This window comes from Macaca thibetana, chromosome 1, assembly GCF_024542745.1.
Source record: "Macaca thibetana thibetana isolate TM-01 chromosome 1, ASM2454274v1, whole genome shotgun sequence".
Lineage (NCBI taxonomy): Eukaryota > Metazoa > Chordata > Mammalia > Primates > Cercopithecidae > Macaca > Macaca thibetana.
In genome coordinates, this window is record NC_065578.1 from 138906480 (window position 1) to 138927700 (window position 21221).

A 21221-nucleotide genomic window follows, 5' to 3' on the forward strand; every position below is an offset into this window, starting at 1 on the left:
CCTGGCTGCAGATACTCTTTTTTACAGAGATACATGCTGAGAATTTTTGAGATGAAGGGTCTGTAACTTAGTTTCTTCTTATTAGTTTTTTAATTTATTATTTTTTTTGAGATGAGATCTTGCTCTGTTGGCCAAGCCAAGTGCATTGGTGCAATCACGGCTCACGGCAGCCTTCACCTCCCAGACTCAAGCTGTCCTCCCACCTCAGCCTCCCAAGTAGCTGGGACTACAGCCATGTACTACCATACCTGGCTAATTTTTTTATATTTTGTAGGGACAGGGTTTCCCTATGTTGGCAGGGATGGTCTCAAACTCCTGGGCTCAAGTGATTCTCCCACCTCGGCCTCCCAAAGTGCTGGGATTACAGGCATGAGCCACTGTGCCTGGCCTAGAACTTATTTTCAAATGGTTCTGCCCTACCCCTCCAAAAGAAATCTCTGTATACAGACAGAAGTAAAGTAAATGTGGCAGCTTGAGAATACTATAGGTAAAGAATATATGAGTGTTGATTACATTATTTCTTTAATATTTTTAGTAAGTTTGAAATTTTCAAAATATTTGAAGCAAAGAAGGTTAGTTTAAAAAAGGGAAAAAGGCCGGGCGCGGTGGCTCAAGCCTGTAATCCCAGCACTTTGGGAGGCCGAGATGGGCGGATCACGAGGTCAGGAGATCAAGACCATCCTGGCTAACCCGGTGAAACCCCGTCTCTACTAAAAAATACAAAAAAAAAAAAAAACTAGCTGGGCGAGGTAGTGGGCGCCTGTAGTCCCAGCTACTCGGGAGGCTGAGGCAGGAGAATGGCGTAAACCCGGGAGGCGGAGCTTGCAGTGAGCTGAGATCCGGCCACTGTACTCCAGCCTGGGCGACAGAGCGAGACTCCGTCTCAAAAAAAAACAAAAACAAATAAAAAAGGGAAAAAATGGAGAAGGGTCACAATAGTAAATATATAAACTTAGAAGTTTGAAAATAGGTTTATGGCAAGTGTCTATACTGTAACATAATGAAATATTCATGCAAATTTATTTGATCCATGTAGATTGAACTTAATGGAAAAATACTGGTGGAAACTACTATGCTAAACTTCATGTTTTCTTTTTTCAGTATAGACTATGGTCGAAGAAAAAGAAATGCTTTTAGGATTCAGGTAGAAAAAGGTGAGTCTTTTATTGTTAGAGCTAAATTATCGATAAAGTTATATAAACAATTGTTTGAGCTCATAGCATTTTTCTTTTTGTTTCAGTATTTAGCATAATTAGTAGTGAGAAGGAACTTAAGAATTTAACAGAATTAGAAGATGAACATTTAGCAAAAAGAGCAAGACAAGGTGAAGAGGACAATGAGTAAGTATACAAAATGCAGCGTTTTTTTAAACCATGAACCTTTTCACGTTACATTCCTGCTTGTAAAACTTTCAATGGCTCTTCCTTGCCAACAAAGCCCTGCGTAGTATTTACCTAACCTCTTCAGCCATATTGAATGTTCTTTATTCCCCAAAGAGATCAAATTCTCTGTGGCTGTGGTTTTATTGAGTTAGAGCATCATTTCCCTTTCACAAACTCCCACTCAGCCCTCAAGAATCAATTGAAATGTTACTGCCTTTATTAGGCCTAAGACCCCTTTTTAAATGTTTCCTTAGCTTCTAGTTACAGATATTTGTTATAATCCTTATGATATCATATGGCATTGAAATTATTTGCTTACTACTTGTTTGCATTACCAACAGTACTGTCTCATTACCTTCTTCTTCTGCCTTAACACAACATCAGATATATAAAAAGGTGCCGATTAATTTTGTTTAAGAAATAGTATTGAGAGTTTTAAAAATATCTTTAATGAGGTATAATTGACATCAGTAAGCTCTACTTTTTTTTTTTTTTTTTTTTTTTTTTTTGAGATTAAGTCTCACTCTGTCACCCAGGCTGGAGTGCGGTGGCACGATCTCAGCTCTCTGCAACCTCCGCCTCCTGGATTCAAGTGATTCTCCTGCCTTAACCGCCCAAGTAGCTAGGGTTACAGTCATGTGCCACCACACCCGGCTACTTTTTTATATTTTTGGTAGAGACGGGGTTTCACCATGTTGGCCAGGCTGGTCTCAAACTCCTAACATCTAGTGATCAACCCACCTAGGCCTCCCAAAGTGCTGGGATTACAGGCATGAGCCATTGCGCCCACCCGGCCAAGCTCTACGTTTTTAAAGTGTACAATTTGTTAAGTTTTGACGTAGGTATATACTCATTGAACTATCACCATAAGCAAGATACTGAACCTTTCCATAAATATCAAAAGTCTTCTTGTTCCCCTTTGCAATTCATTTCTCCCTCCACCCCTGTTTCTAGGCAAACTTTTTTCTTTTTTTTTTTTTTTTTTTTTTTTTTTTTTGAGATAGTGTTTTACTCTGTCACCCAGGCTGGAGTTCGATCACAGCTCATTGCAGCCTTGACTTCCCAGGTTACTTGATTCTTCTACTTCAGCCTCCGAAGTAGCTGTAGGCACATGCTACCACACCTAGCTAATTTTTTGTAGAAACGGGGTTTTGCCATGTTGCCCAGGTTGGTCTTGAACTTCTGGGCTCAAGCAGTCTGCCTGCTTCAGCCTCCCAAAGTGTCGGGATTATAGATGTGAGCCATAGCACCCAGCTTTAGGCAAGCATTGATTTGCTTTCTGTCACTGTGTGTTACGTTGCATTTTGTAGAATTTTATTTGGAATCATACTTTTAAAGTCTGGATTCTTTCATTCTTTCACTTAGCATAATGATTTTGAGGTTTATCAATGTTGTGTGTATCAATAGTTCATTGCTTTTTATTGATGAGTATGTGTGGACACGCCACAATTATTTTATCTGTTTATCTGTTTTTTTTGTTTTTGTTTTTTTTGAGACAGGGTCTCACTTTGTTGCCCAGGCTGGAATGTAGTGGAGTGGCATATCACAACTCACTGCAGCCTCTACCTCCTGGGCTCAAGCGATTCTCCCATACAGGTGCATGCTACCATGCCCAGTTAATTTTCTAATTTTTTGTAGAAACAGGGGTCTCACTATGTTTCCAGGCTGCTCTCATACCACTGGGCTCAAGCAATTCTCTTGCCTCAGACTCCCAGAGTGCTGGGATTACAGGTGTGAACCACCTTGCCTGACCTATCTGTTTATCTCTTGTTGGTCAGTTGGTTTGTTTCCAGTTTCTGGCTATTACAAATTAAGCTGCGATGAACATTTATGTCCAGGTCTTTATGTGGACAGTATTTTCATTTCCTTTATTAAATATGTAAGATTGGAATAGCTGGGTCATGTGATAGATGCATATTTAAGAAATTGCCAAACTATTTTCCAATGTATTTGTACCATTTTACTTTTACATTAGCAGTTTATAAGAATTCTACTCTTTCCACAAATTGCTAATATTTGGTATGGTCAGTGTTTAATTTTCAGTAGTATTTCACTGTAAATATGACATTAGCTTTAGGTTTTTTTGTAGATGTCCTTTGTCAGATTGAGGAAGTTTCCTAATATTCCTAGTTTGCTGAGAATTTTTGTCATGAATAGATACTGCATTTGTCAAATGCTTTTCTGTATCTGTTGAAACATCATTATGGCCTTTCCCCTTTAGTCTATTAATTTGGTGAATTACATTGGTTCCCAGTATTAAGCCAATCTTGCATTCCGGGGATAAACACTACTTGGTCCTGATATGTTATCTTTTTAATGTATTGTTGGCAGCCTGAGCAACATAGCGAGACTCTGTCTACAGAAAATTTAAAAATTAGCCAGGCATGGCGGTGCATGATTCTATCCCAGCTTCTTTGGTAGCTGAGGTAGGAGGATTGCTTGAGACCCGGAGTTGAAGGTTACAATGAGCTATAATTATGCCACTGCACTCCAGCCTGGGTGACAGAATGTCTAGTCTCTGAAGAAAAAAAAAAAAAAAAAAGAAAAAGAGTATTTGTTTGATGTTGTTTTCTTGAGATGGAGTCTCACTCTTGTTGCCCAGGCTGGAGTGCAATAGTGTGATCTTGGCTCACTGCAACCACTGCCTCTCGGGTTTAAGCCATTCTCCTGCCTCAGCCTCCTGAGTAGCTGGGATTACAGGCACCTGCCACCATGCCCGGCTAATTTTCGGAAAAAAAGGGTATTAATTGGATTCAGTTTACTAATCTTTTTCTACAGATGTTTGCATTTGTATGTCATATTGGTCCGAATTTTCTTTTGCTCATTTTTGGAATGTCTGTCATGTTTTGGTGTTAGGGTTACACCGGCCTCATGATATTAGTGGGAAAATATTCTTTTGTTCTCTATTTTATGAAAACAAATTATGGAAATTCTTTTTTGAATATTTATTAGTGTTCACCCACAGTTTTTCTAGGCCTAGAATCAACTTCCCCAGAGTCTTCTTTTTCTGAAGGATTTTGATAAATTGTAATTTTGCTAGATATACGGCTCTTCTTTACATCTCTCCTTATGTCAATTGTGATAAATTGTATTTTTAAATCATTTGTTCATTTTCTCTCAGGTGTGGAATTTGTTGGCATAATGCTTCTGCAATATTCTCTTGTCATCCTTTTAATGTCTATAGGATTTGGGGTGATAGCCCCATTTTACTGTTTGTAGCTCAGCCTTTTTCATTTAGATTTAGCATAATTTTCTTCAGTTCCATATTCATGAGTATTTGTTTGTGTTACACTGTTGCATAATAAATAACTCTTCACTGCATATCTCTTTGTACACATCACTTTTTTTTTTTTTTTGAGATGGAGTCTGGTTCTGTGGCCCAGGCTGGAGTGCAGTGGTGTGATCTCGGCTTACTGCAAGCTCCGCTTCCCGGGCTCACGCCATTCTCCTGACTCAGCCTCCCGAATAGCTGGGACTACAGGCGCCCGCCATCACTCCCGGCTAATTTTTCTATTTTTAGTAGAGTCGGGGTTTCACCGTGTTAGCCAGGATGATCTCGATCTCCTGACCTTGTGATCCGCCCGCCTCGGCCTCCCAAAGTGCTGGGATTACAGGCGTGAGCTGCCGCGCCCGGCCCACATCACTTTTTTATGTTGAATTTTTGAGGTGGAATTTCTCAAAGATTGATATTTTTGAGATTTCTCATGCATTTGGACTTACCTTCCTAAAAATGTTGCCTCAGTTTATGTTCCCAACAACTTTGTATAAAGGGCACATTTCTCTGCATCCCTGCAATCTTAGTTATACTATAATTTATCTTTGCTGTTTTTGTAGGCCAAATATTGATCTTTTTTTTTTTTCTTTTTTTGAGACGGAGTCTTGCTCTGTCACCCAGGCTGGAGTCCAGTGGTGCGATCTCGGCTCACTGCATCCTCTGCCTCCCAAGTTCAAGCAATTCTCCTGCCTCAGCCTCCTGAGTAGTTGGGACTACAGGCGTCCACCACCACTCCTGGCCAGTTTTTGTATTTTTAGTGGAGAGAGGGTTTCATCATGTTGGCCAGGCTGGTCTCGAACTCCTGACGTCAGGCAATCCGCCCACCTCGGCCTCCCAGAGTTCTGGGATCACAGGCTTGAGCCACTGCTCCTGGCCTTGATCATATTTTTCTTTGTAATTTTATAATTACTGAGGTTAGGTTTTTTGTTATTTCATATTTGTTTTGTGAATGGCTTGCTTTATGGGTTTTTTTCTATTTCATTTGAGAGGTATTTGAATTTTCCTTATTAGTTGTTGGAGTGTTTTGCATAAAATATACTTCTTTTTATATGTATTACAACTGCTTTCCCCATGTTGCCACTTCCCTTTTAATTTTTTTTTTTTTTTTTTTTTTTTTTTTTTTTTTTTTTTTTTTTTGAGACGGAGTCTCGCTCTGTCGCCCAGGCTGGAGTGCAGTGGCCGGACCTCAGCTCACTGCAAGCTCCGCCTCCCGGGTTCACGCCATTCTCCTGCCTCAGCCTCCCGAGTAGCTGGGACTACAAGCGCCCGCCACCTCGCCCGGCTAGTTTTTTTTTTTGTATTTTTTAGTAGAGACAGGGTTTCACCGTGTTAGCCAGGATGGTCTCGATCTCCTGACCTCGTGATCCGCCCGTCTCGGCCTCCCAAAGTGCTGGGATTACAGGCTTGAGCCACCGCGCCCGGCCTTCCCTTTTAATTTTTGTTTGCACCGTCTTTTGATTAGAGAAGTTTTGCATTTTTACATAGTCAAATCTCTCAGTCTTTTTCGTTTTGGTTTATGCTGATATGCTTAGAAAGACCTCTCTCACAAGAGTGTGTAAATAATTACTTACACTTTTTTCTTCTTTCTTTATGATGTTTAACTCTTTAATCCACTTGGAATTTTTTTTCTTTTTTTAGGGCATAAGTTGTAAGGCAAAACTTTTTTTTTTTTTCCCAAATAGTTGAATGATATACCTTATTTACATTGATTAGAATTGCTCCCAAGTAATACTGATTAATTTTAATGAACATAGAATTTGCTGGGGTTTTTTTTTTTTTTTTTTTTTTTTTTTTTTGAGACAGGGTCTTGCTCTGTCACCCAGGCTTCAGTGCACTGGCACAATCATGGCTCACCGCAGTCTTGATGTCCCAGGCCCAAATGATCCTCCCACCTCAGCCTCGTAAGTAGCTGGGACTACAGGTGTGCACCAGCATGCCCAGCTAATTTTTTAATTTTTTTGTAGAGACACAGTCTCCCTTGGTTGCCCAGGCTATAATTTGTATCTTAATGTCTTAATTATAACAGCATTTCATTGCATTCATATGAAGCTTTCTACAAAAAAAAAAAAAAGTCCTTTTCTTATTTAAATAATTTTCTTTTTTTTTTTGAGACAGAGTATCATACTGTCAGGCAGGCTGGAGCACAGTGGCACGATCTTGGCTCACTGCAACCTCCATACCCTGGGCTCAAGCAATTCTCCTGCCTCAGCCTCCCAAGTAGCTGGGATGTGCCACCACACCTGGCTGAGTTTTGTATTTTTAGTAGAGACAGGGTTTCACCATGTTGACCAGACTGCTCTCTGTGAACTCCTGACCTCAGGTAATCCACCCGCCTCGGCCTCCCAAAGTGCTGGGATTACAGGCGTGAGCCACTGCGCCGGGCCTATTTAAATAATTTCCGAAGAAGTTTTAAATACTAGTAGAGTCCTAAAGTTACTTGAAGCTATTAGATAACAACTTTCAGTTATAATTAATTAAGACTACATTCTCAGCTTGTAGTTTATTAGGATTTATAGTTCTTTTTTGATACAGGAAATTTATTTGCTCCTTCATCCCTGATGAACAGTCTTGGAGAAGTTGTATTTGGTTACATGGTTTGGTTATGTTGACTTTGTGAATTTGTTACTCAGAGTGCTTAATTATAGGTTGCTGAAGTATTTCCTCTACCTGAATCTGATATCCCCAAATGAGACCCTTGGGCCTGATGGAATTTGTATCTTTTATTTATTGCTAGGATAAATATAACTATAATTTATTTTGCATTTATTATATATTGTAAATGCATAAGGACTTTGCAAGCATTTATTTAATCCTTTGATAACTCTGGGAGATAGACATTACTTATTAAATCTCCGTTTTATAGATAAGGAAGCTGATGCTTAGAGAGGTTAAGTAATAACTGGTTAAGTTGGATTTTGAATCCTAGTTTCTCTGATTCCAGAGTTTGGACTCTTAACCACCATAATCGTTTGCCTGAATATATTTACTTGTTTTGGGTAATCATTTTTTTAGGATATGGGAGAGAAAGTCTTTAAAACATTTTTCCCTCTTTTTACTGAGGTATACTGAAAGCTATTCTGATGATGATTCAAGTATGGAAGACTACCCAGATCCACAGGTAAGCCAAACATTTAGTGGGTCCACTTTGATTTTTTCTTTTTTAGTCGTTATGATACCTCCTTTGAAAAACTCAGTAAGAGCTGGGCATGGTGACTCACACCTCTAATCCCAGCACTTTTGGAGGCTGAGGCATGCAGATCACTTGAACCCAGGAGTTTGATACCATCCTGGCCTACATGGCAAAACCCTGTCTGTATAAAAAGTACCAAAAAATAAGCCTGGCCAACATGGTGAAACCTTGTCTCCATAAAAAATACAAAAATTTGCCGGGCATGGTGGCATGCACCTGTGATCCCAGCTACCTAGAGGGGCTGAAATGGGAGAATCACTTGAGCCCAGGAGGTTGAGGCTGCAGTGAGCTGCAGTGAGCTGTGATTGTGCCACTTTACTCCAGCCTGGGTGACAGAGTGAGACCCTGTCTTTTAAAAGGTTAGCTGTCGTGGCTCACACCTGTAATCCTAGCACTTTGAAAGGCCAAGGAGGGTGGATCACTTGAGCTGAGGAGTTCGAGACCAGCCATGGCAGAACCCCATCTCTCCCAAAAAAAACTCCCGAAATTAGCCAGGTGTAATGCCTTCAGTCCCAGCTCCTCAGGAAGCTGAGGTGGGAGGATCACTTAAGCCCAGGAGGCAGAGGTTGCAGTGAGCTGGGATTGCACCACTGCACTCCAGCCTGAGCAACAAAACCAGATCCTGTCTCAAAAAAAAAAAAAAATTAGTAAGAAATAGAATAAAAGGCCAGGTGCTATGGCTCACATCTGTAATCCCAGCACTTTGGGAGGCTGAGGCAGGAAAATCACTTGAAACCAGGGGTTCAAGACCAGCTTGGGCAACACAGCAAGACTCTGTCTCTACAAAATACAAACAAAAATTAGCTGGGTCTGGTGGCATACACCCATAGTCCCAGCTACTCAGGAGGCTGATGCTGGAGGATTGCTTGAGCCCAGGAGTTTGAGGCTACAGTGAGCTATGATTGTGCCATTCTACTTCAGCCTGGGTGACAGACCTTATGGCAAAAGAGAGAGAGAGAAGAGAAGGGAAGAAAGAGGGAGAGAAAGAAAAGGATTAGGGCTAAAGGGAAGGAGAGAGGAAGGACAGGGAATAGAATAAGAGACTTTAGACATCTTCATCAATAAATAATTGAACACTTTCTGTGTTCAATATTGGTGATGGATTAACCATCCTTCCAGTATTTGTGTTATAAGTCAGTTATACAAGGAAAAAGAAGGGAAGAGGATAGCTAGAAATAAGGGCAGACAAGAATAGAGTAATTAATAGTAAAAATGGAAAAAGGGATATACTTTTTGTCAAGGAGATGGCATTACTAATGAAGAGGCTTGATTAAAGGAGAATATGGAGATAATATAGTCAGCCCTCACCCTCCATGGGGGATTGGCCCTAGGGCCCCACATGAATACCTGCAAATGTTCAGGTCCCTTATGTAAAATGGCATCATGTTTGCATATAACCTTATATACATCCTCTTGTATACTTTAAATTATCTCTGGATTACTTATAATGCCTAATACAATGTAAATAAGATGTAAGTAGTTTTTACACTATTTCTTTCTTTTTTTTTTTTTTGAAAGGGAGTCTCACTCTGTTGCCCAAGCTGGAGTGCAGTGGTGCAATCTCAGCTCACTGCAACCTCTGCCTCCCAGGCTCAAGCAATTCTCCTGACTCAGCCTGCTGAGTAGCTGGGATTACAGGCAGGGTCTCACTTTGTCGCCCAAAAAGATGTCGCGTCATCTTGGCTCACTGCACTCTCTGCCTCCCAAGTTCAAGTGATTCTCATGCCTCAGCCTCCTGAGTAGCTGAGATTACAGGCATGCACCACCACACCTAGCTAATTTTTGGTGTTTTTAGTAGAGATGGGGTTTCACCATGTTGACCAGGCTGGTCTTGAACTCCTGGCCTTAAGTGATCCACCCACCTTGGCCTCCCAAAGTGCTGGGATTACAAACGTGAGCCACCATGCCCAGCCTACACTGTATTTCTTAATATTTGTATTATTTTTACTGGTGTATTTTTTTATTGCTTTTTATTTCCCAAATATTTTCGATTGAGGTTCATTGAATCCCTGGATGCAGAACCCTTGGATATAGAGGGCCAACTGTTTGTCAAATTATTTATAATTTGCTCTTTATTTTTTCCCTTGGTATATCAGTTTTGAATTTATTATCAAAATATTTGATCCAATTTTTGTGGGGACAGGGTCTCGCTCTGTCACCCAGGCTGGAGTACAGTGGCATGGTCCTAGCTCACTGCAACCTCAAACTCTTGGGCTCAAGTTGTCCTCCTACCTCAGCCTCCCAAGTAGCTAGGATAACAGACATGTGCCACCATGTCTGGGTAAATTTTAAATTTTTTGTAGAGACAGGATCTCGCTATGTTGCCCAGGATAGTCTCGAACTCCAGGCCTCAAGCAGTTTTCCCAGTTTGGCCTCCCAAAGTGTTGGGATTACAGGGCATGAGCCACCACGGCCAGCCCCAATTTTGATTTAATGTAATAATAGTGACTCTCATTGGCAACCAGCTCATTTTCATACTTCTCTAGTGTATTTTTTTAGAAGCAACCATGCTTACTTATTTTATTTAACCACCAATTATGAATTGGTTTGCCATTGGAATGAAGTCTTTTTGAATAGTAAATGCTTGTTTGCAAGTCATCTTATTGAGGTGGAGTCTCACTCTGTCACCCAGGCTGGAGTGCAGTGGCGCAATCTCGGCTCACCGCAACTTCTGCCTGCCAGGTTCAAGTGATTCTCCTGTCTTAGCCTCCCAAGTAGCTGGGATTACAGGTGCCTGCCACTGCGCCCAGCTAATTTTTGTATTTCTAGTAGAGACGGTGTTTCACCATGTTGGCTAGGCTGATCTTGAACTCCTGACCTCAAGTGATCTGCCCACCTCGGCCTCCCAAAGTGCTGGGATTACAGGCATGAGCCACTGTGCCCAGCCTAACACCTATATATTCTGATTATAAATGTTCTGAGAGAAGTTGGTAAAAAAATAAAGAAAACATTACTATAGGCAGTACAACTTTTATGAGTACCTGTTGAGTAATTTATGCTAAACTTTTGTTTTATGTTTCTGCCAGTCAGCAAATCACATGAACAGTTCCCTGTTGTCTTTGTATCGAAAAGGAAATCCTGATTCTGTTTCAAATACTCCTGAGATGGAGCAAAGAGAAACCACCTCTTCAACACCACAGATAAGTTCCAAAACAGGCTCCGTTCCCTTGAAGACCCCTGCCAAAGATTCTGAGGGAGGATGGTTTATTGACAAAACCCCAAGTGGAAAGAAGGACAGTTTTTTCTTGGACCTATCAGATGAGAAAAGTGATCCTAAGAAGTCAATAACTGAGATACAGGTATTTTTATAATGAAATTTTAGCCCCATATCATCGAAGTACATTTTGACCTTTTAATTGAATATCGAGCAGATACTTGTGCTTTGTGGAAAACATAAGAACTTTGAAATATATGGAGAATTTGATCACATCGCACTACTTGCCATTCTTTCTATCCTAGTCTAAGCCTTTTCTTGTTCTTGACTTAATTATTGAAACAGCCTTCCAGCTGGAGTCTGTGTCCTTTCTTGTTCCCCTAGTTTATTCTTCACACTGAGATAGCTTTATTTTTTTTGAGACTGGATCTGGCTCTGTCACCAAGACTGGAGTGCAGTGATGTGATCTTGGCTTACTGTAACCTCTGCCTTCTGGGCTCAAGCCGTCCGCGACCTCAGCCTCCTATGTAACTAGGGCTACCGGCGTGCGCCACCACACCTAGCTCACTTTTATATCTTTTCTAGAGATGGAGTTTTGCTGTGTTGCCCAGGCTGGTCTTGAACTCTTGGGGTCAAGTGATCCACCCACCTCAGACTCCCAAAGTTCTGGGATTATTGGCATGAGCCATCACATATTATCATTCTTTATTTAAAACCCTCCAGTGGCTTCATTCAGTCTCAAATCCAAAGGCCTGTGACAGCCACTAAAGTCTTTCATGATTTGGCTGCCTGGCTTTCTCTTCAGTTTCGTCTCCTACCACCCTGTTAGGTATGTGAATCTATTTCCTCAGCTGTAAATTTTACAAACTCTAAGTACAAATCAAGTGTTTCCCGTGAAAATTTAGTGTCCAAATTGAGATGTGCTATTAACTTAAAGTGTACATTAGACTTTGAAGACTTACTAAAAAATATAGAATGTAAAACATCTCATTAATAATTTTTTATATTGACTGTTGAGATGATAATATTTTGGATATACTGGGTTAAGTAAAATAGATTATTAAATGAATTTCATATGTGGCTCACATATTCCTCATGGACAATGATGCTTCAACTGGTTTCTAAGAACCAAGCCCTTTGATTTGGCAGAACCTTTCCCCTTTTGATTTATTAATAGGCCTGTCCAAATCTCTTTGCTTTAATTATCTGTGTCATCCATCTGTAGAGAACATTGTTATGGTGGGCAAGAACTCGAGTCTTAATGCTGAATTACTTTTTTTGGTTTGAGATGTGGTCTGCCTTGTCACCCAGGCTGACATGGTACAGTGGCATGATCACAAATCACTGTAACCTCCACCTCCTGGGCATAAGCCATCCTCCCACCTCAGCCTTCCAAGTAGCTGGGACTACAGGTGCCCACCACCACACCTGGCTAAGTTTTGTATTTTTTGTAGAGATGGGGTTTGGCCATGTTGCTCAGGCTGGTCTTGAACTTCTGAGCTCAAGTGATCCACCCACCTCAGCCTGAATTATACTTTAAAAAAATTTTTTTGGCTGGGTGTGGTGGCTCACACCTGTAATCCCAGCACTTTGGAAAGCCGAGGCGGGCGGATCACAAGGTCTGGAGATTGAGACTATCCTGGCTAACATGGTGAAACCCCATCTCTACTAAAAATACAAAAAGTATTAGGAGGCTGAGGCAGGAGAATGGCGTAAACCCGAGAGGCGGAGCTTGCAGTGAGCTGAGTTCGTGCCACTGCACTCCAGCCTGGGCGACAGAACAAGACCCCATCTCAAAAAAAAAAAAATTTTTTTTAAGAGTTGGAGTATTGCTGCATTGCCCAGGCTGGAGTGCAGTCACTTTTCGCAGGCATGATCACAGAACATTATAGCCTCGAAACCCTGAACTCAAGTGGTCCTTCTGCCTCTGAAGTAGCTGGGGCTACAGGTGTGTCCCAGTGTGCTTGGCTGAATTTGTTATGACTGTCAAAGCAGCTCTATAGTCATATTTAATTTAGTGAATCATCAGCTGTCAGATGAAGACAACTATGTAGAAGACTCAGTGAGAAATAAAAGGCAAATATCAGTGTCCTTAATCAAGGAGCTCACAATTCAGAGAGACAGACCGAGATAAGTAAATCACTCATACAAGGCAGATTATGCTAACTGATAATAGTTGCAAATGCAGTGTCCTGGGAATGTGAGGACGAGGTTAAATGTAACTGAAAGAGGGCCTTGCAGTGTGTCTCACGCCTATAATCCCAGCACTTTGGGAGGCTGAGATGGGCAGATCACCTGAGGTCAGGAGTTCGATACCAGCCTGGCCAACATGGCAAAACCCCATCTCTACTAATAATATAAAAATTAACTAGGCGTGGTGGTGGGCATTTGTAGTCTCAGCTACTTTTGGGAGGCTGAGGCAGGAGAAACGTTTGAATCTAGGAGGCAGAGGTTACAGTGAGCTGAGATCACGCCGTTGCACTCCAGCCTGGGTGACAAGAGCGAAACTCTGTCTCAAAAAACAAAACAAAACAAAAACCTCTAACTGAAAAAATCTGGAAAAGAAGTGGCATTCAAATGTTAAGATTTCTTTTTTCTTTTTTTCCCCCATATGGAATGCTTCACAAATTTCCTTGTCATCCTTGCACAGGGACCATGCTAATCTTCTTTGTGTCATTCCAATTTTAGTGTATGTGCTGCCAAGGCCAGCACCAAATGTTAAGATTTAAATTGAGCTTTAAGGGCATGAGGAGAAGGACATTACCAATAGACAGCATCTTTGAGCAAAGAGATTGGGAATAGTTAACAGAGGTGAAAGTGCTAGGGCAGGAATTAATTTTCTTTACAATGCCCCTCTTTAAAAAATAAAAAAATTATTGGCATAGAATTTGAAGCATGGTATATTTAAATTTATTTTCTTTTCAGGGTTCAAAAGATTCTTCTCTTTTGGAGAGTGATATGAAACGGAAAGGCAGGCTAAAGAATAAAGGAAGCAAAAGGAAGAAAGAAGATCTTCAGGAAGTAGATGGAGAAATTGAAGCTGTCCTGCAAAAGAAAGGTAAGGGGTGAGTCTTGTTGGTGGCAGTGGTCGTGTTTGCTGTGAGAGAAACATCATTCTGTTCCAAGCTGTTTTGCTTGAGGGACCTTTTTTTTTTTTTTTTTTTTTTTTTTTTTTTTTTTTTTTTTTTTGAGACAGAGTCTCACTGTGTCTCCCAGGCTGGAGTGCAGTGGCGTGATCTCAGCTCACTGCAAGCTCCGCCTCCCGGGTTCACGCCATTCTCCCGCCTCAGCCTCCCAAGTAGCTGAGACTACAGGCGCCCGCCACCACGCCCGGCTAGTTTTTTGTATTTTTAGTAGAGACGGGGTTTCACCATGTTAGCCAGGATAGTCTCGATCTCCTGACCTTGTGATCCACCCGCCTCGGCCTCCCAAAGTGCTGGGATTACAGGCTTGAGCCACCGCGCCCGGCCAACTTGAGGGACCTTCTATGTGCAGAAATGTTTATCAGAAAATGTTTCTATATTTAATGGACCTTTGTTTACTTAAAGACTATTCACTATAATTATGAGTTACTACTGAACCATTAATCTTTTCATCTCCTCATTTTTGTTTACCAGCTAAAGCCAGGGGGTTAGAATTCCAGATCTCCAATGTGAAGTTTGAAGATGTGGGAGGCAATGATATGACGTTAAAAGTTAGTGCAAATTTCTAAATTTTACCTCAAATGGATATATTACTAATCAGTTATGAAAAAAAAGCCTACCTCTTTGTTTCTAATATGATCTGAGTATAGAAAAGGAAACTGGGAAGATTGAGAAGGGCAAACCTGACCTGTACCCTTTAGGGCGTTGCAGGAAAAAAGATGCATACTATTTTGAACTTTTCTATTATTTTGATTATAGTATATATATATATGTAAAGATCCATGTTTTTTAAAGATCCATGCTTTATAAGTAATATTGTCTTAATAGTACTAATAGTAATGGTAACTGTATTTATTTTTTATTTTATTTTTTTTGTTTTTGGTTTTTTTTTTTGCTTTGTTTTGTTTTGTTTTGTTTTTGAGAAGGAGTGTAGCTCTGTCACCAGGCTGGAGTGCAGTGGCGTGATCTCAGCTCACTGCAACCTCCGCCTTCCAGGTTCAAGCATTTCTCTTGCCTCAGCCTCCTGAGTAGCTGGGATTACAGGCACGTGCCGCCATGCCCAGCTAATTTTTGTATTTTTAGTAGAGACAGGGCTTCACCATGTTGGCCAGGATGGTGTCGATCTCCTGACTTCGTGATCTGCCCACCTTGGCCTCCCAAAGTGCTGGGATTACAGGCATGAGCCACCACGCCCGGCCGTAATGATAACTTTATTTTTAATGCCTATTCTTTTTCATTGGCCATGCTCTTTAACTTTGCATTGCATCCTCAAGGTACATAATGTTACAGTTTAGGAAATAGCTCCTCAGAGAGGTTATTGCTGAAATCACACAGTAGGTACCAGAGCCAGGATTCAGACTCTGATCTAAATCTAAATTGTATATTCTACCTATCTGTTCCATTTTGCTGCTCCAAAAAATAGGACATTTCATTCTACTTTGATTCTTCTGTCTTGAAAGACGTCTTTGTGCTTATCCTCTGCTAGGAGGTCTGCAAGATGCTCATACACATGCGTCACCCAGAGGTGTACCACCACCTGGGCGTCGTGCCCCCTCGTGGAGTTCTCCTTCATGGGCCACCAGGCTGTGGGAAGACTTTACTTGCACATGCAATTGCTGGGGTGAGGCTTGCTGACACTTATTTGCTTTTGCTGTTTTTGTTGTTATTATTTGTTTTTGTTTTTTCTCTTTGGTCAACGTAAACCAGACATGGCATTCTTCAGGAAGAGAACATAGTTACTGGAACTGATCCCTTTGTTATCATGCTGATATTATTTGTAGTATTTATTCATTTCGTTTATTGTTTCTCAGAGCAACTTGAGGGTTTTTTGTTGTTTTTTTTAATGTATGTAATTGTTTATATGGCAAGAGTTAGGTAGAAAGTAAAATAATACAGTTCTTTTTTTTTTTTTTGGAGACGGACTCTCACTCTGTTGCCCAGGCTGGAATGCAGTGGCGTGATCTTGGCTCACTGCAACCTCCGCCTCCCAGGTTCAAGCAATTCTCCTGTCTCAGCCTCCCCAGTAGCTGGGATTACAGGCACACGCCGCCACGCCCGGCTAATTTATTACATTTTACTAGAGACAGGGTTTCACCCTGTTGCCCAGGCTGGTCTCAAACTCCTGAGCTCAGGCAATCCGCTCATCTCAGCCTCCCAAAGTGCTAGGGTTACAGGTGTGAGCCACCGCGCCCAGCCATAATAATATAGTTTTAAACAAACCTTTTTATTAACACATAGCTTACATTTTAGTTACTTTGCTTTCCCTTTAACCCAATACTTACTTTATTTTACTTATTTTTTTGAGACAGAGTTTCACTGTCGCCCAGGTTGGAGTGCAGTGGTGCAGTCGTGACTCACTACAGCCTCAACCTCCCAGGCTCAAGTTGCCCTCCCACCTCAGCCTCCCAAGTAACTGGAACCACAGACACACACCACCACGCCCAGCTAATGTTTTTGTTTTTTTTATAGAGATGGAATCCCACTATGTTGCCCAGGCTGGTCTTAAACTCCTGGCCTCAAGCAGTCCTCCTGACTCAGTCTTCCAAAGTGCTGGGATTACAGGCATGGGCCACAGCACCTGCCCTCCCAGTGGTTCTTAGGAGCAGTAAAATAAGAAAATTAGGGTTATATTATTTTTCATAGAGCTAAATTTATTCAAAATTTCTATTTAGAGTCATGTTCTTATACTTCTTAGTTTTAAAATAATTATTTCTAAAATGGTAATAATAGACACTTACTTTGTGAAATTAAAAGTTAGCAATCTTATTTTAACCCTCTCAGATTTTTCAGAAACTGTAGGGGACAGTAATGTAAAATATCCGAGTAACTTCAATTAGAAAAATAGCATGCTTGCCAGGCGCAGTGGCGCGTGCCTGTAATCCCAGCACGTTGGGAGGCTGAGGCGTGTGGATCATCTGAGGTCGGGAATTTGAGACCGGTCTGACCAACATGGAGAAACCCCATCTCTACTAAAAATACAAAATTAGCCTGTAATCCCAGCTACTCGGAGACTAAGGCAGGAGAATCACTTGAACCAGGGAGGCGGAGGTTGCGTTGAGCCAGCACTCCAGCCTGGGCAACAAGAGTGAGACTCCATCTCAAAAAAAAAAAGAAAAAGAAAAATAGCATGTTATACCAAGCACTAATACAATAATGTTCTGTAAAAGAAAATCATTTGTAAAGGGGGACTTGATTGGTTTGCTTCATTTTTGTTGAATAATTCCATTACATGACTACTGCATGCCAGACTTTGGAATATAGTGTTAAGTACCACAATCCTAGTTCTAATATGAGAGAGACATTAAACAGTCGTTCATATAAATAAATGCTGTACGTAATAACAACTATAATAAGTGGAAGACAAGAAGTGCAAAATGCTATGTGGTATGTTGGGATTCCCAAATTAGAGTTGGGTTCAAGGAAGGTATGGTTGAGGAAGTGAAGTTTTAAGATAAGCACAAGAATGAGAGAACAGTAGTATCTCTTCTCTCTCTTTTTTTTTTTCCCTTGAGACAGATTTTCACTCTGTTGCCCAGGCTGAGTGCAGTGGCACGATCACAGCTCATTGCAGCCTTGACTTCTCAGGCTCAAGTGATCCTCCTGCCTCAGCCTCGCAGGTAACTGGGACTGCAGGCATGCATCAGCATGCCTGGCTAATTTATTATTTTTGTAGAGGTGGGGTCTCACTGTGTTGCCCAGGCTGGTCTCAAACTCCTCTCAATGTGCTGGGATTACAGGCATGGGCCCCCACACCTAGCTTCTTCTTAAAGAGTCTCACTCCTCTGACTAGCAACTGGCTACTCTCTGGGTTAGGATTTGGAGAAATACTGGCAGGATGTGTGGGAAACATCTGTGTCACAACCCTTGTATTATCTCAGCAGATGGGTAGGAATTGTTTTGATAGGCCAGGAATGGTCACTCCTGTAACCCCAGCACTTTGGGAGGCTGAAGTGGGAGGATTGCTTGAGGCTAGGAGTTTGAGACCAGCCTGGGCAACATAGTGAGACACAGTCTCTCAAAAAAAAAAAAAAAAAAAAACAAGAATTGCTTTGGGTCAGCCATAAGTGGGGGTAACATATCTCTTGAGAGTCAAGACCCTTTATTCAGAAAAGAGAACATAATTTTATAGTGACATGTATAAAATAAAAACAAGTTAAATATGTTTGCATTAAACCATTGATTTTTTTTTTTTTTTTTTTTTTTTTGAGATGGAGTTTCGCTCTTGTTGCACAGGCTGGAGTGCAATGGCGCGATCTTGGCTCACCGCAACCTCTGCCTCCTGGGTTCATGTAATTCTCCTGCCTCAGGCTTCCTGAGTAGCTGGGATTACAGGCATGCGCCACCATGCCTGGCTAATTTTTGTATTTTTAGTATTAAGATGTGGTTTCTCCATGTTGGTCAGGCTGGTCTCGAACTCCCAACCTCAGATGATCCGCCTACCTCGCCTCCCAAAGTAGTGGGATTATAGGCCTGAGCCACCGTGCCCGGCCAGAACCATTGATTTTCAAATAGTGTTTTTCACTGAGCCAACGTAAAAAAATGAAGTTCCTCAGGAAACTAGCCATTTCAAAAATTTGAGGGGACTGGATAAAGAAAAAGTAGGGCCATTAAAATTTGAATATTTGGTTATTCTTTTATGTGTCTGCATAGGAACTTGACCTGCCAATTTTGAAAGTGGCTGCTCCAGAGATTGTGTCTGGAGTATCCGGAGAGTCTGAGCAGAAGCTGAGAGAACTATTTGAGCAAGCTGTGGTGAGTCAGTTAATGACTAATGCCAGGTGGTCAGACGCTACCAGCTTATATTAAAGATCCTGCTTTTTCTGATGCTAGTATTTGTTAAGCCACTCACTGGCCATTCTTTTATTAATATAAACATGGTAATTTGCTATGCATGATGGCTAAATATTTAAAGTAGATTTAGTGATACCCACTGTTGGATAAATAACCCTTTTCATTTGAAATCAAACATAAATATAATTGGTGAGAAATTCTGGGCTGTCATACTGTAGTTATATGTTGAAAATATATTATCCTTATGATATTTTCCACTCACTTTTACTTTCCTCAACTTAAGTTTGGCCAAAAAAAAAAACTTGTAAGCAATGTAAAAATTGTTATTTAGGATATTATAAAAGCAACCATAAAAATGCCAGAGTAAATTCTGTCATTCCTGACTAGTAAACTAGGGCAATAGTAATATCCAAATCTCATGTGGCTATTGAGAGTATTAAATGAGAGAATTCTTATTAAACCTTCGATATGGTGCCTTGCACACAGCACAAGCCCTGTAAATATTAGCTGTAATATTATTCACACTTGAACAAATATCACTGTGTTTAAAATTTAAAAATGGGGAAAAGTTTAATTTTATGTCATTATTAGCACTGACAATATATAGTAGCTGATGAATATCCAATACAACTGCTAGAAGCCTGTGTGAAATTAGAAGAGAAATTATATTTAAGCAGGAATTGAGAAAAAAAAAAATTTTAAATAGCAAGAATGGGTAGGCCATCTACTTAGTTATTGTGTGGGCTGACATTGAAAAAGCTGTGGGCAACACTAGGAGGATAAAGAGAAAAGGGTGGAAAGGGCAGGGTGCAGAGCAAAGCTGAACTTTTTCAGGTGCTACCTGTTTCCCAAAACGCAGTGGATTCCATTGTTAAATTGGCATGCATAGCTAGAGACAAGTAGTAAATTTTGTGTGTATGGTAAACATGATAAATAAGGATAAGAGACAAATGGCATCTTTAGGTTGTTAGTTCTGTGTTTAAACCTCTCACTAAACCAGTACTGAGCCAGTACAGTACCTTACAGTAGATGCTCAGTAAATATGTGGCCTAGCACCCTGCTTTTCCTGGTCCCCTCTTCCCTAATGAGAATGAGTACAGTAAAGCATGTGGATCAGAGAACAAAAAGGTAAAATCTAATCAAGTGATACTTGCTTGAAAACTATGCTTTCTTTAGGCCACATTCTGATGACCATCATTTATTCTTTTTTTTTCCCCCATTCAGCTTTCCAGGTCACTGACAAGTACTGATGTGCTTGTTTTCTGATGCTTTTGGCCCCTGTAATTTTACTCCTTTGTAACTGGGTAATATATCTAGCAGTCATAGGCATCTTTTGCAAACATTGTCATAAGGATGATTAGGGAAGACAGCCAGCTAGTGATAGGCTAAATATCTTTCCCTTTAAGATGTGGTGGTTCCCATGGTTTTGAGATGCCTTAAGCGACGCTGACAGCCTTAATTAGCATAATCACTGTCACTCCTAACCATTGAGTAACTGAGTAAAATGATTTAGATTGTACATAATTTTCTTCAATTTTTTTCATTTTAACTGATCCTTATCTCTTTTTTGTGGTAAAATATATATAACAGAATTTACCATTTTAAACATTTTTTTAAGTTTTTGTAAATTATTTTATTTCTTCCATGATGATTTAGAGGGACTATCTTCAAACCAGTACAGATACTTCATAAATCATACCTGGCTGTTTTCTAACCAGTTGAGTAATCTGTTGCACAATAAGCCACCTCACATCTTTCAGCAAGAAATACATTAAATTTTAATAGTAAAGACATTACACAACGAATTAAGACAACAGTTTAAATTTGCTTTAAGTGTTTCTTTGGGGGAGAGGACACTACACTTCTACTCAATGAAGAGAAACATTTTTACAGTCCAGAGGTCTTTTATTTTTTTAACACCTATTATGCCATGAATTCACAGGGAAGAGGTTCCAGCAGCTCAGGCTCCTTCCCATTGATTCTCAGAGTGCACTTCTCTGGGTGGAGCACGCTGATGCTTTCCCTTTTGTTTCTTTTTTCTGATCATTTTCCTCCACACGTTTCGGAAAGCTATCTCGGCTCTTAGAGAGAGTGCTTAATGTGCTCAGTACGCACATTGATTCTCATACATTGATTATTTTCTTGGCAAGAATCTTGCCCTTGACTTGCTTCTTTACAACAATGCCAGCAGCATGCTGGATAACGTTATAAACTCTTCCAGTTTTGCGTTGGTAACACTTGTGGGACATTCCTTTTTGAACAGTACCCATTCCCTTGATGTCTACAG

At 40.6% G+C, this 21221-nt stretch overlaps 2 protein-coding genes, 1 long non-coding RNA gene and 1 other non-coding gene across 8 annotated transcripts in view; 1 reads left to right on the top strand and 3 right to left on the bottom strand.

Moving 5' to 3' along the window:
* The window catches only part of LOC126937498 (uncharacterized), a 141531-nt gene that overhangs the window by 68373 nt on the left and 51937 nt on the right, over positions 1-21221 (bottom strand). The gene's annotated exons all lie outside the window — the stretch shown is intronic.
* The window catches only part of CNIH4 (cornichon family AMPA receptor auxiliary protein 4), a 728363-nt gene that overhangs the window by 64909 nt on the left and 642233 nt on the right, over positions 1-21221 (bottom strand). The gene's annotated exons all lie outside the window — the stretch shown is intronic.
* The window catches only part of NVL (nuclear VCP like), a 106292-nt gene that overhangs the window by 11781 nt on the left and 73290 nt on the right, over positions 1-21221 (top strand). For 3 of the 5 annotated variants that reach the window (XM_050760695.1, XM_050760703.1, XM_050760699.1), the window contains 8 exons: positions 1102-1154; positions 1241-1340; positions 7717-7774; positions 10873-11145; positions 13926-14058; positions 14618-14694; positions 15630-15764; positions 18794-18895. In XM_050760695.1, the coding sequence (XP_050616652.1) occupies positions 1102-1154; positions 1241-1340; positions 7717-7774; positions 10873-11145; positions 13926-14058; positions 14618-14694; positions 15630-15764; positions 18794-18895 (931 nt within the window). Of the gene's footprint in view, positions 1-1101; positions 1155-1240; positions 1341-7716; positions 7775-10872; positions 11146-13925; positions 14059-14617; positions 14695-15629; positions 15765-17679; positions 17761-18793; positions 18896-21221 lie in introns of all 5 variants that reach the window. The other 2 variants (XM_050760706.1, XM_050760697.1) reach the window with 2 other exon arrangements.
* On the bottom strand, positions 13606-13712 carry LOC126944615 (U6 spliceosomal RNA). The gene has a single exon (XR_007722132.1). It is a non-coding gene; the product is annotated as a U6 spliceosomal RNA (small nuclear RNA).